The 15,180-nt window shown below is 41.9% G+C and overlaps 1 protein-coding gene across 1 annotated transcript in view; it reads left to right on the forward strand.

Moving 5' to 3' along the window:
- The window catches only part of VWF (von Willebrand factor), a 123,609-nt gene that overhangs the window by 55,645 nt on the left and 52,784 nt on the right, over window positions 1-15,180 (forward strand). The window contains exons 21-29 of the mRNA XM_048300124.1: window positions 705-839; window positions 4,194-4,343; window positions 4,980-5,120; window positions 6,729-6,848; window positions 7,449-7,605; window positions 8,584-8,742; window positions 9,727-9,862; window positions 12,939-14,284; window positions 15,061-15,180. Of these exons, the coding sequence (XP_048156081.1) occupies window positions 705-839; window positions 4,194-4,343; window positions 4,980-5,120; window positions 6,729-6,848; window positions 7,449-7,605; window positions 8,584-8,742; window positions 9,727-9,862; window positions 12,939-14,284; window positions 15,061-15,180 (2,464 nt within the window). The remainder of the gene's footprint in view (window positions 1-704; window positions 840-4,193; window positions 4,344-4,979; window positions 5,121-6,728; window positions 6,849-7,448; window positions 7,606-8,583; window positions 8,743-9,726; window positions 9,863-12,938; window positions 14,285-15,060) is intronic.

The raw sequence follows: 15,180 nt of genomic DNA on the forward strand, positions 1-15,180 counted from the left end.
AGGCAGGAAGGTGTGATCAACCTGCCTCTGCCTTGATCTTTGAAATATGCTCCCACCTTGATGCCAGCTGGATTACTTTGAGGAGTGATTGCTCTGCCACTAGTGAGAGCTCTGTGTAAAGGTCTTAAGGGCAGCAGTACCATACACTACTACAAAACTACTAAAAATGGAATTTAGATCTGTTTTTCTTAAATGACAGACACAAAGAACTCCACACAGGGCCTTTTCCTTAAAAGGTGTGTACTGAAAAAATTGAACACAACCAAAAAAAAAAAGAATCTAAGAGATATGAGTTATCATAGAAATGTAGCATGAAGTCTTCAAGGACCTCAGAAATACTGGATTTAAAAGAAAATCAATACATTAAGCTATCTGTGTATTCAGATATACACTGTGCCCATCATACATCTTTAATATCACAGGTACTGTAGTATTGTGGCTTCTCCCTTCCAAAGAATACTCTCCAAATTATGCATGTGTGTGTCACTGGCAGAGTGTGCCTCACTCTTTAAGGGATGGACCACATGAGTATCAGTGCTAAGCACAAACTAAATGAATATGGGAACACTTGGCATGCCAATATATATCCTATTGGCCACAGATTACACACTGTTGATTGAAGTTTCTTTTTTCTCTGTGTTTTTCCCTGTATGTGTTTTTCAAATACTCTACATTACTGACTCATTTATTTTTTTATCTGATAGGATTTCTGCAAGGGTGACTCTGGAACGTTCCAGATACTCATTTTAAATGAAGGCTGTGGCTTCACTGGAGAAAAGTGCACCAAGAGGGTTGTCATTATGTATGAAGGAGGGGAAATAGAGCTGTTTAATGGAAACGTATGTACTCTTTTTTCTTTCTTTCCTATTTTTTTGGGAAAAGAATTTCAGATTGTTCAGTAAAATGAGGCATGAATGACCTCACACTCAGGGGTTCTTGATCATAAAATGAACAGATTAGCAGGATTATATTTATCCATTTTGCTTCCAGAGGTAAAATGCTGTTTTGGTATTTCTGCTTGATGCCAACCAGTTTATCTCAGATAATTGTAGAGTGGTTTGTGTTGGAAGGGACCTGAAAGATTACCTAGTTCTACTCCCCTGCCATGGGCAGGGATGCCTTCCACTATCCACTATCCCAGGTTGCTCAGAGCCCCATCCAGCCTGGCCTGGAACACTTCCAGGGATGGGACAGTCACAGCTTCTCTGGGCAACCTGTGCCAGGGCCTCACCACCCTCAAAGGGAACGATTTCTTCCCAATATCCCATCTAAACATGCCCATTGTCAGTGTGAGGCCATTGCCCCTCATCCTGTCACTCCAGACCCTTGTCAGTAGTCTCTGTCCAGTTCTTTTGTAGTGCCTTTAGCTACTAGAAGGCTGCAATAAGGTCACCCTGGAGCCTTCTCTTCAGGCTGAACAGTCCTCACTCTTTCAGTCCATTTTCACGGCAGAGCTACTCCAGCCCTCTGAGCATCTTGGTGGCCTCCTCTGGACTCATTCCAACAACTCCCTGTCCTTCATATATTGGGGGCCCCAGACTCTTTCTAAACATGGCTTGTCAAAGCCTGTTTCCAGCAACATGAAGTGCAAAGAAGGGCTAAGAAATGACTGACCCATGGCTAGTAAAACACCAGAGCTGATTTAGCAATCTGAAGGACTGAGCACACATGCACAACAAAAAAAAGTCACAGCTCAAACAAGCTGATACTGAAATGTCAGCTGTCTTTTTCTCTGTTAAATTGCTAGATGGACTATCCACATGACTCTATTCTTCTTTTTCCTTCCTTTTCCTGCTAACAAACGTGGAAGAATTGACCAAGAATCACTTCCACCTTCCATGCCCCTTCCCACCTGGAAATGAGCTTTCCAGAGGGCAGAGTTCAGCCCTTTGCCTTGAGCACTGCAACAATTCAGGCTGTCTGTGAGCTCAACCATTGCAGAGCTGCAGTGGATTATTGTTTCAATTGCTCCCTTTTCAGAAGTCTTGTGCTTTGAGCTGGCATGTGGACCAGAGATTTGCAAGAATGTTCCCAGTGAAAGTCAAACACTCTACATTTGCCTTGTTTTGGGTTAAGAGATAAAGCTGTACCAGGTTTGGAATTGCCTGTGAATTGTCCCTGACCTTGGCAGGAGCACAAAAACATGACCTTTATTAAAGGTGTCTGTGCAGTGCACCTTGACAGCATAGGATCCATGCAGGCCTTTGGGTGCTGCAGGAATGAACACAAGACATATTGGTTGTCCAGTTCTTTATTTCTATGCTACACAAGTCCCCTGCCTGGGTGAGGGTGAGTAGCAGTGCAGGGATCATTCCATTGAGCTGGACTTTGTCTGAAAGCTTCTTTAGGTGACAGATTTTCAGAAAAGCTGTGATTCCCTTTGGACATGTAGGAAAGGACCAGAAGAAAACAGCAGATGATTTAGGCATCCAGCAGCTCCAGCATCCGAGGGTGTTTAGTTCCTGAGAGAGCCTGTCCTTGCAAGAGCTAGATCTGTATTACACCAAATGACCCTGAGTGAATTTCTAGCTTTTTAGAGAGTTTAAGCCTCAATGTAATAATATCTAGAGCAGGTTTGCTTAGAAATAAAAAGAGCCAAAAGAGAGATTAAGGAAAAACAACTGATATGAAGACTCCTAGGCAAAATCCCTTTCAGTGGTGACTTTTTACACTCTTTTTCCATAAGAATCCTTAGAAGCAAGCAGAAGAATCGGGTATTTTTTTGGCCATTAAAATGTTTCCAATTAACATTGTTTTAAGATGATATGTTTTGAGAACAGCTTCTACTTTTAGGTAAATGGGGTAAATTTGAAGTATCTGCATGTTACAGTTCTGGCTGACATTTAAAAAAAAATGAAATAATTTTTGCTTTTCTGAAACAAATCTGCAGGTTTGCAAGGTCAAAAGTTTATGACTTCATGGTTGGGCAAAAAGCCTCCATAAACATAAAAATTCTGGAATTTAGGTCAACCTCCAAGCTCAACTTTGTCCTCTTCTCTTTTTTGGAACCCTCTGAGTTTGGAAAGACAAAGGCTGTTCTAGAATTTTAAGTGGTCAAGTGACTATACTGTGTAGTAATGCGGTGGGCATAGGAGGAGGTTAAAAAGCTTTCAGTCTCCAAAATATCTGTTAATATCTTCCCTAAAGACATTGAAGGCCTTCTTTAGGAGATCCGTGGAAGATATGAACTGTCTTCTCTGGGATAAATGTTTCTGATGATAACTCAGAGATGAAAAGAATTGAATTAACAGTGCTGAGCTCTTACTGAATTGAGCAAGAAAGAATAGTGGGATAAGGAAATATTTTGTCTTTAAAGTAGGGGAGTGGGTGAATGGTTTCTGGGCTCTCCTTTCTCCCCTACTTTAATTGTTATTTGTACTGACTGAAAGTTTTCATCTGCCTCTTCCACAACTAAGCAGTTAATGCATTAATGGTGCTGAAAGTAACAGCCATGCCAGACTTTTCTTTCCAAATGTGGTTAATAATCCTATTAGAGTTCCCATTGAAAGGGGATTATGGTGTGAAAGAGAGCATTTTAAATTAATCTCTTAAATTCTTAGTAGCTGGAGGCGGTGAATTTGAAGCCAGATGGAAAAAGAAAGAGGCACACAGGGGAAGGGAAAGTGATGGGAAAAAATGAATAGACACTGAAAGGAATCTCTCTGGATTTTTCTTGGTGGTGTAGTTGGTTGGGAAGAAGGTCCTTCCCGACTCCAGAATCAGACTCTGGTCTTTCAGGGGCCACTGATACTGTGTGGTTCTCCCAGTTCCCATTACACTTGAACCAGAAGGGTAGAATTGTTAAGTTTCCTAAAAAGCTGAAATAAAAAAAGCCCAAACCAATGTGTAATTATTCAGTGAACCAGTGACCAATACTAAATTTGTAATTAATTGAGTATACAATTTTCTGATAAAAAAAGATAATTGTCTTTATCAACCCTGCTTCATCTGTTGGCATCTGTATGTTATACCCTGGGACCACATTCAAAAACTTTGGAAATGGGATGAAATTGAAATACTGTACTTGAATCCCAAGTTTCTGGTTTTCTCTGGAGCATCTGGATAGCGTATGGAAACTCTCTGGAGAACAGCATGTTTGGAAGCACGTGTTAACGTGTCCCACTGGGAAAATCACCTACCTTAAATAATAATAATAGAGACTGCTGATAGCACAATGTGCTTCTCTCATTCAGGTAAACATCAGGGTACCTCCTAGGGGTGAAAATGAAAATTTAGATGTCATCAAGTCTGGCCGTTATTACATCATTTTACTGGGCAAAAGCATCAGTGTGACCTGGGACCTGGCCATGGGAGTCTCTGTTACCTTAAAAGGCAGTTTCAAAGTAAGTGTTTTTTGCTTTACTTCTTATTCTCACTAAAGAATGCACTTAACCTGTCCCTGGGGAACAGCTTTTTTTTTTTTTAATGTAGATTTCCACAGAATATTAGGCACTTGCTTGAAAATTGAGGGGTTGTTTGGTAATACTGCAGGACTGCCTTATTTTCCTGGTAGTTCAACTATAAGGGGCAAGTCCTGGGTCATTGGAGATGAGCTATGACAGAAGGGATGGGTGGTGTGGGGCCTCAGAATAAGCATGCCTTGAGTGATTTCTTCTGCATTCAAGAAAAGCAGTGATTTACTGGTGATGGGGATAGAACAGCGATCTCCAAAAATGAAATGGGATTGTAGGGACACACTCCAAACAGAGCCACCAGGCAGTGCTGATTAGAGCAGTCCTGCTTTCTGGAGCCCTTGGAGACAGCATGGTCCTGCTTTCACCACAGCCAGAGTGGGAATGGGAGCGACACATTCTCTGGGAGAAGACTGTATCTGTCTTAGTGGGCTTGGCAAGGCTGTGGGTAATTCAGTTTTTAAACCTCGTGGCATTAAAGCACCAGGCTAAAAAGAATTCTTGACAAAACCCTAAGCCGGCCTACAGATGTAAGATTAATGCTTTCTGTGTTTCTTTCCCTGCAAGGATCGAGTGTGTGGTCTGTGTGGAAATTTTGATGGAATCCAAAACAATGATTTGACCAGCAGCAGTGAACATCTTGAAGTAGATCCAATTGACTTTGGGAATTCTTGGAAAGTTAATTCCCTCTGTGCTGATGTTGCAAAGGTGATTGTGAATGAACTGTGAAAACTAATTAGTGTGGGTTACAGTATCACTGAAGAGTGGACAAAGAGCTTTGAAAGGATTAAAATAAGTAGAAATTAACTTCTTCCCCCATGTTTTTGCCAAATAATATTATTTCTTGAAATCTGGTAAAAGGTCAATTAACTTATGACAAGCTTGTGTGCTGCCTGGCTTCAGAGGAATGTTAAAACAGCCAATATTTATGATAGAGGCTGTTCCTAGAGTTATCCAGCCCAGATGCTTGAAATCCAGGTATCACTGGAAATCTCATTTTAGAGTTGAATCTTAAAAAAATAAGTGTAATTTTTAGTCAGGGGGAGTTCAGATAAAAATTTCATTTTTCCCTATTCAGATTTCTAGATCCCAAATCTTAGTCTGTCCATTACAAACCATGGAATGCACAGGTTAATTTCTTTCTATATGATTCTGTCTCTCTTTTTTTTTTTTTTTTTTTTTAGTAAAGAGCATTCGGTTGTTATTTTCCAGTTGGAAAGGCTTGGACAGAAAAAGCAGGATACAGGAGGGGATGGGAAAACCTTATTGCCATCTATCATGGTGTCTGGATTTTGGGGAAGGTGCCTGCTTTCTGAAAGTGTTATCTATGTCTAGTACATGGGATGCTAATTATATTACACATGAAAGTCTACTTCCAGTTTTCCAAACACAGAGTTTTGAAAGAATGAAATTGAATAATAAATTTGTACGTAGCTGACAAATAAAGCCCAAAGAATTTCCAAGTGAAATGTGCAAGGAAACACATTGAAAACAACTTGTTTTGACATTTGTAAAACAAAGCATTTCATTCAGCTGATGCTTTTTTTTCTCCTTGAAAATTTATCTAAATGATCAGGGACAGGAGGGTGGAGAGAGCCTTTTTTAGGAGTTCTCTTACAAGATTTAAATTACCAGAAAAATACATTGAAGCATTTATTCTTGATCACATGAAATTTTTTAGGTTAGTTTGCTAATTATGTGCAAGTGTGACATAGCCACAGTATTACCTTGCTGAATGTCACTTTTTTTCATTTGACTTGATTGCAGTGCAGGAAAAAGTTGCAGTACTGAGGAGTGAGGCCACAGGGTAAGACTGAGAAAGAGCAGCTTCTCATTTCAGGCACAGGACAGGACCTGCAGGGTGCTGCTGTATTAAACTCCATGTCAGTACTAGTGGTCCTTTCTCTTAGATAAATTAAATGGGAGGAGGGAAGATTACTGAGCTGTTCTGACTCAGCAGCAGCCTTGGGTATTGTCTGCTGAAGTCTGATCATACTTTCAAGTCCGGTGGACCTTCCAAGGAGTTGTGGATGATCATTTGTCAGGATGGGTGTTTGGTGCAGTGGGTCTTCCTGTCATCAGAATGCCTGAGTTAGAACTACAGGGTGCAAGTAAGAGCTGGAGAAAATCAAGGAGGTGATCTGCTCTGCTGCAACAGGATCTGTGTTTGTTGTACAACAGGTTGAAACTTTAGTCAAAGAAACAATTTCCTTTGTCATGAAAAATTGCTAGTGAGTCTCTAACTTCAATTTGAAGAGTCCCAAGGTCCTGAAGACAAGGCTAATGCAATCTCTACTTGTCTCTTACAATATTAAGCCCAGCCTGGAACAGACCATTATGTCTCCACTGTGTGGTGGAAACATAGTGAAGCAGATGATGGTAGAAACATCGTGCAGCATTTTGTCTGGAAGTGTCTTTGAAGAATGCACAAAATTTGTGAGTATTGGGTCATGTGTTTCACATTCTTCAATTCTGCATGATCTGTGCTGGCATTGATTACAGCTGAGGGAAAAAGTGTGGTTATGCTGAGAGCACATAGGACTTGGTGGAGGCTGGCTGGTGTTCTCGTCTCACCTTGTCCTTTAGCTGATGCTTTATGGGAAAAATGCACCTTTATGGGATGCATTATGGGAAAATGCACCTATTAAGCTATGAAGTAACTCCTGCCCAAGAGAAATTTTATTGTACAGCCCAGAGACTGCACATGAAGTGAAGCCTAAGGGTTGAGATTTGAGGGAAGGGGGAGCTGAGCAAATGCAATACCATTCAGGCTGTGTTATACCCACGCTGCTGCATGAGAGGGAAGGGGCCAAGGCCTAAAATGTTAAGTGACCTCAAACTGCAGTATCTGTAGCAACTTTGGGAACATGGCCCAATTTGAGTCTTTGCTGACATCAGCAGAAAGATTTGCACTGATCTGTGGCCCCTCGGCCCTTGGCAAGAGGAGCAGCCAAACTATCTGAAGGTTAATGATGTGTACAGGAAGGAGATGAAGGGTCTCAAGAGTGTCCTGTGCCCCGTGTTTCTCTCTTGTAGGTGAATCCTGAGCCCTACATTGACATCTGCCTGTATGACACTTGTGCATGTGAGTCTATTGGGGACTGTGAGTGTTTCTGTGACACCATCGCAGCCTACGCACACGCCTGTGCACAGAAGGGGGTTGCTGTTCACTGGAGGTCACCGACTCTGTGCCGTAAGTACAGAAAACATGAGGCACAACTGGGTGAAAAGGTTCAAAGTTTTGGCTCAGACTGGTCAGATTTAACTCTGCTCCTGCTGACATCCAGAGCATTTCACCTTGATGGGGCTGGGCTAACAGCTCGCTCTTGTTGCAGTGCTAGGTTTAGTTTAGCAAGCTGCAGCTTTCCCTGGGAGCTCCGCGGGGCTGCTTAGGGCAGGGCAGCCATTCTGTCCTCCCGGAGTCCTTTTCGGATGGCCCCGCACTTTTGCTCTGGCCAGCTATCAGCTCTACAACCCAGTGATGGCGAAGGAGGCGAGAAGGGTCCCTCCCTGAAGGTTTCAGAGGACCTTTAAAGGTTACATCCCATCCTGGTGATCCCCAGAGACAGAGAGACCTCCTGATTCAGGCGCAGGGGTTTTTCTCAGGGGCTCAGGGGCTGTACATGGGCGGAGTTGGGGTACAGGACCAGTAGGGAGAGCCCAAGGGAGTGGCCAGGACTAGGGGCAGGGGAAAGTGGGGGGAACAATATGGGATCAGAAAAGCAGTGGGTAAACAGATCACCACATGGTCTGACATTCCCACTCCCTGTTCCATTTCTGTACCTGGCAAACCTGTCCATCAATTGTGGGTGTGATACGTGGTACGAAATCTAGAGGAAGAAATAGTTTCTGTAATACATATACATGTGCATTAATTAAAGTCTACAGTTCATGATTGTGTTGCATTTGCTATTATCAAATCCAAGAATTTCTGGTCTAGAGCAAGTATTTCATTATGTGAAGAAGATGTAAGTGTGAAGACGTGGCCTGCCCTGATTGTAGTAAAACAATAATGTAGTAAAAAAATTTCTTTATTTATAGGTGGAAATCTTTCTTTTTCTATATATATGTGGTCCACTTTGTACAATGTGCCATAATTCTGAGAGGCATGGTGAAGTATACATTATGGTTTGACTCTTTTTTTTTTGCCTCTGATTCTTTCCCTGCCTAGCACAAAGCTGTGAGGACCTGAATAAACAGGAATTAGATTATCAGTGTGAATGGAGATACAATAGCTGTGGACCTGCTTGTCCTGTCACGTGCCAACACCCCCAGGCTTTGGAGTGTCCTCTGCAGTGTGTGGAAGGGTGCCATGTACACTGTCCTGCAGGTAAGTCCTTCTTTTGATTTACTTAAACAGCTTTCCTTCTTAACAGGCTCGCTGATGTTTTCACCACAGTTCCTTACTGCCTGAGGAGGGAGGTGGTTAGGCATCTTAGTTTGAGTTTGTGAAATGAGCACAGTGTGTGGAGGGCATGAAGTGCTGCCCAGAAGAGGAGGATGAATCCCTGCCAGCAAGGATGAGAGAGGATGGGAACAGCTTGATGAGACTGGAGGATTAGGGGCTGTGTGGGAACAGAGATTGTTGATTCTGTGGTTAAAGTAGGGTATGAATTTGTGCTGGAAATTGATAAAATGCTCTGCTTCAGAGCAGCTACAGCAGTGGGGGAAACCCATTGCTTTGATCTGCTTATTACCTCCAAGATGCTCCTGAAAGTGCCCAGCTGGCATCCTCCTGTGAGCAGAGCTTCCAGCTTAACTATTCCAGCAACTCTTCTTGTAGTAAAGGGGAAGGAATAATTATGGGAAATATGGGACAGGGAGAAGAAAGAGAGGAAGGGAAAGAGGGAAAGACAAGCAAGGGGCAAAAGTAGATTGAAAACTCTCATAAATCATTCCTGAAGACACAAAGACAAAGAAATAAGGTATTTTAAGACCCCAAGTAGCTATTCTGGACCCTGATCAGAACGAGGCAGAGGATAGGAGGAGAAATAAATAATATACATGTAAAAAGGAAAGTGCCCTTTTCCCCTGACATCTTCCATGCTTTGTTCTAAAGATATGTTTACCTTCTGTGTGGTGCTGGCTGTTGCAGGTTATACACTGGGTTAGGTGCTTCCAGTATCTAAGTAAAAGCCACTATGAGGGAAGGAGATACTGCTTTGTGTTGAGTTAGCAGTGGCCACAACACCCAGCAAGAGTATTCAGGAGGTTTGAGCCCACCTCAGAAACATTGTTTTGTTTTTAACCCCATGATTAGTTTTACAGTTCATGACAACTGGCATCTTTACACTGTTCTGCTGTTTTGAAATAGGAAAAATACTTGATGAGCTGTCCCTGGATTGTGTCAGTCCAGAAGACTGTCCTGTGTGTGCAGTTGGAGGTGACAAGATCCCGCATGGAAAGAGAGTAGTTTTGAACAGAGATGATCCACAGCACTGTCAATCTTGGTATGATGGGCTTGTGCAGAGAACCAGCATCCCTCCTGTGTAGGATGAAGGGTCAGGGTTGAAATACATCCCCATGAATAAGTTTATGGATGTGACTTTAAATATACTGCTCAAAAAGAAGCTTGGAGAAATCATCATTTATGTCAATACCCCTTCACAGAGCACTCAGAGCTGAAGTTTTTCAGTGACAGTAAGTAGGGATTATAGGATGTCAGCTGAACTGAAGCAAGTGAAATGCATAAATTCCTTTCAAATTAGTCCTTTTCCCATGTGTAGGTGGCCTTACTGGCTTCAGATGTTCCACTTCTTTTTGTGCAGTGTGTGATTCAACATCAATAAAGCTGTCAGACTCTTTCCTTCTGCCAGTGCTAAAAAATTCCTGTGAATAGTGCAAGGTCTGAATGTGCACTCAGTCTAGAACTTGCTGAGATTATTAGCAGTTGGAATTGTGTCCCATTACTGGAAAACCAATTTCCATTAGATTTTCAGGTGATACCTGTTGTCTGATCCTGCATACAGGCGTTTCCAAATAGGATGAAATGAATAGCAGGGACTGTGATGCTGTGCACTGTGCAGGATGAGGGTCTTCAGCCAAAGAGACTGTTTGCATTTTGTTTAATGCCCCGTGGCATATTCTGGAAATTTGTCATTCTTTGAATGTCTGGACCATGGATGGATATTTTCACTAGTGACTTATAATGCCATGAATAAAAGAGAGTTTTCCAACTTGTAAATTGATCAGATTTAATGGGAACTGAGTTGTAAAACTGCAGCAGCTGTTAGCCCAGACCAACACCTTAGCTCCAAGTGCTCTGAACCTCACAGAAGCTCGGAATGGGTACAAACTTTCAATTCCTGGTCTCTAGCCAGGACTAGTGTGCAACTGAGCTATAAACCTAGGGCATGAGACTGTTAGGCTGATCAATTAAATATATATTTTTAAACAATATATGTGAAGAGCCCTGAATTCCATCAAAAGGTCAAGAAAGAGTCTTCTTAAATGAGTCTCTGTTCTCTAATTTTTGCAGTCCTTAATAATAATTTATCTTAAATGTTGATACACTGGCTGCTGCTCACAAAAAATTTCAGAACATTAGGAAAACTTACCTCACTAGGGAAACATCGTTTTGCAGAGCTGTCACCTAATTTAGATGCCTACACCATCTGTACAAACAATAGAAAATATTGCACAAAAATGAATTTCATAGCAAACATCCAAAGGAAATTGGAAACTAGAAGAATCTCGTTCATATTAGGATTAGAATAATAAATCTTCTGTTGCTGTATCTTAATACCAAAAGTAGCAGTGCATTCTGCAATTAGGAAGACACTAAAATGAGCTTGAAAAGAACATAACAAACTACGAGAACTTAAATAGAGGTGCCACGCATAAAGTTAAGTATTTTCCTGGAAAATGGCACCTTCTTCCAGTATTGACTCATGTAGTTTGTACATCCTGGGTTTTCTCTGGCAGTGAAAACAAGCTTTTTTTGGTGGTTGCTCTTTTGTAACCTTTTCCTACTCTGTTCCTTGGACTGTCCAGTAAGACAAGGAGAATATATGAAGTGGTTCTGTTCCACCCTGTGCCTGAGTGCAGTCACGTTCTTTTCTCTGACAAATGAAGTTGATCAGAGGGCTGGAACACCTGTCCTATGATGAAAGGCGGAGAGAGATAGGATTGTTCAGGATGGAGAAGGGAAGACTCTGGGGAGAACTTATCGTGACCTTTCAGTGCTTCAGCCTATGAGGAAGAATGATACAAAGTTTTTTGCAGGGCCAGTTGGGGCAGACCAAGGGGTGATGGTTTTAAGCTGAAGGATGTTCAATTTAGATTGCATATAAGGAAGAAGTTTTTTACAAAGAGATTGGTGAAACACTGGCGTAGGTTGCTCAGAGAGGTGGTGGATGTCCCATCCCCGGAAATATTTAAGGTCAGGCTGGGCATGGGTCTGAGCAGCATGATCTAGCTGAAGATGTCTCTGCTCGTTGCGGGAGAGTCAGACTAGATACACTTTAAAGATTTCTTCCAGCCAAAAGCCCTCTGTGATTCTAGGAAATATAGAGAAACAGGCAGCTGAGAATTAGAAAGGCAGAATTGTTAAAGCCTTGCAAAAGATGGATGAATTATAAAAGAGTTCATAAGAGGTGGAGGGTGGCAGAGGTGAAAAAACTCATGGGGGTACAGAAGGATGAATTGTGGAAAAGGCAGAGATGGGGGGGAAAGGAAATTGGGAGCTGAGGTGGAAAGGGGAAGGGAAAAATGTACTAATGGAGGTGAGCAGAAATGGTGAGGGAAGACATAGGACTAAAGAGATAACAGCTATGGCTGAAATAAACCATTTAATATGAGAAACTGGACTGAAAAAGAAATCATGGTAAATAATAGGAAGGTAAGAGAGACATAAGAAACAGTGGATGATGAACATGTGCCAAAGCTATATCCAAACCAAAATGAAGTCAGGAAAAAAAACCCCTGTAGGAATGTAGAGCACTTTAGAGGTAGAAAAAAGACTGTTAATTTCAGTACAGTTAAAATCGGTGTAAACCTGGCCCCTGCACAGAGTTTGCTGACTCATATCAGAGATAAAACATCTCTCCTACTCTAGGATGTAGAGTATGAGATGTCTACTTTGTGTTAGCTGCCTGTGGTTTGCCTCAAGTTTTGGCTCCTTGTGAAGCAAACCAGATCAGCCAGTTCGATCCACCAGTGGCTTGTAGGTCGCTGTACTGCTGATGCTCAGTGGGTTCACAGACAGTTTCCAGACACAGATTTACATCTTCTGCCAAAGACTGATCTAAGGAGTTTCCTCTGACAAACACGTCATAGTTGGTCATGTTTCCTGGATCTAAACAAACATCCATGAACATGGGGGATTTAGCTGTACAATACCATGTGGGGAGTTGTGGGGAATTGGGGTGGTGGAAAAAAAGAAATTCACATCGTATTTTGGTTTCATTATGGTTTTGGGTTCCTTGGTTTTGTATTGGCATTCTTTTATTATGTGTGGATGACTTGTTATAAGCATTGCTTTTTACAGTTAAATTTGATGTTTTTTTCATTTGATGATTTTTGTAGTCTGTGTGAAGGGAAGAACCTAACCTGTGTGGATTGTGAGCCCATGGAGAACACCCTAACTCTGACAACACCTATTCCAGAGGAGGACATTGAGCTACCAGCCAGTGCATACTCATGCAGCAAGATGATGGACTTGGCCTTCCTAATCGATGGCTCCAATAAACTGTCAGAGGAGGATTTTGAACAGCTGAAGACTTTCATAATTGGCGTGATGAAAAAACTCCACATCTCCCAGAAGAAAATCCGAGTGTCAATTCTGGTGTATAGGGCTGGTCCCACCATCTATCTTAACCTTAAAGATATCAAAACAAATTCCCAGATGAGAAGAATCGTCCAGAACATAAAATACACAGGCGATAAAGATGCATCTGCCTATGAAGTCTTTAAATACACTGCGTTGCATGTGTTTGGAAAAGCAGAAAGGACCAATGCTGCCAAAATTGCAGTGATATTTATAGCAAGCAAGTCTCAAAAAAAAATCCGTGACATCCTTGGGTTTTTGAAGAACAGAGATATCACAGTAATACCCGTGGGGATTGGGCCACATATCAATGTAGAGCAAGTCAAGTTCATTGCAAGGATGTTTCCTGGTAGCAGAGCCTTCCTAGTGAGCAACGTGTTGGAGCTAACGGACAACAGGGATTTCCTCATTGATCACCTGTGTGATCTTGGACCTGAAGAAGGTCCACTGTTACCAGCTACATCCGCTCCAACCATGTCCAGTGTCATTTTTCCCCCTTTGGGACTCACAGCCACACCACCTTTTTCAGAAAAGTTCCATTCCAACAGGATGGATATTGCTTTTATTGTGGAAGGATCTGACAATGTTGGGGAGGAAAACTTCAGTAAAGTCAAGAAGTTCATTGAGAAGGTGATCACAGGAATGAACGTGGGACAGGAAAATATTCACATTACAGTTATGCAGTATTCAGAAACTGTCAGTCTGGAGTATTCCTTTAGGGAAATACAGTCAAAGGAAGAAATTATTGAGAAAGTGAGGAGTATACCCTACCAGGGAGGGAAGGCTACCAACACTGGCAATGCCCTCAATTATATTTCCAAACACACATTTACATCAGTGAATGGGGGCAGGCAAGATGTTCCTCACTTGGTATATATGGTGTCATCTAGTCCTTCCACTGATGTTATCACACGACCTCCCAGGAGCATAAATGTTATTCCCATAGGCATAACCCCCAGTGCCAATATCCAAGAGCTCAGAAAGATCAGTCAGTCTAATGACCCAATCATCTTGAATAGTTACAACAGACTTATTGAAGAGGCACCTGAATTAGTGCTGCAGTCGTGCTGCTCTCGTGGGATGAGATTTAGGACTGAAATTATGGGTAAGATTGGATGAATTTTCTGTGTGATTTCTTCTTTCCTCTGTCTCCTCCATTTACCCTGTGCATCACTGAAATTTGAAGGGCTCCCTTACGTGGTTTGGTACCTTGCAGTCCAAATGCCAAGGAAGGACTATGTATCTTCCTTAGAGATTGAGGATGCTGCCCCATCCTCAGTCCAGTAGAACTGAGCCCAGCTCTGCAGTCTATTTTCTGAACGCTCAAAGTCCTTGTGTCCTTTATTCAGCAAAGTACAGCAGCTTTCAGACTGTTCTCCAAACTTCCAAGGTTGGAGAGTGCCAGAAGAAAAACAGTCTCCTGTCTTTATCCTTATTATTCTTCTCTGCTTAGTATAATGTAAAATTGTGCTTCCTCTTTTGTGAGGAGACTTTATTGGGTTTTTCACATACTTTTTTTTCTTTTGTTTACTTGGGGGTGAGGAGGGTATTGTGGTTTTTGTTTGTTTCTTTTTGTTTTGTTGTTGGTTTGCATTGGGTTTTTTTGTTGTTGTCTGCTGCTGGTTTTTGTTTTAGTCCCCTAAGACTAAGACAGAATCAGTAGAAAAGCAGGAATTGAAATATCCATGAATATCCCACTGGGTGTGAATCTCAAGGCTTTCATTGAAGGGGCATCACTTGTTGTTTCAATTGGTCATTATCCTGCTTTGTTTTCCCAAAATGCGAGTGGACCTACCCTTTCTGCTCCTACCATATTAGCAGATGCTGCTTTTGGTTATTATATATAAAATAACTTTTTTCCCCTCCCCCTCTCACCCTCAGAGTTGTGCAACAAACCCATGGACATAACGTTTCTTCTGGATGGAAGTTCCAATATTGGAGCATCGGAGTTTGAGGAAATGAAAAGCTTTGTGCGGGCATTTATTAAAAGTGTTGTGATCG

The sequence above is a fragment of the Corvus hawaiiensis genome, chromosome 4 (genome assembly GCF_020740725.1).
Source record: "Corvus hawaiiensis isolate bCorHaw1 chromosome 4, bCorHaw1.pri.cur, whole genome shotgun sequence".
Lineage (NCBI taxonomy): Eukaryota > Metazoa > Chordata > Aves > Passeriformes > Corvidae > Corvus > Corvus hawaiiensis.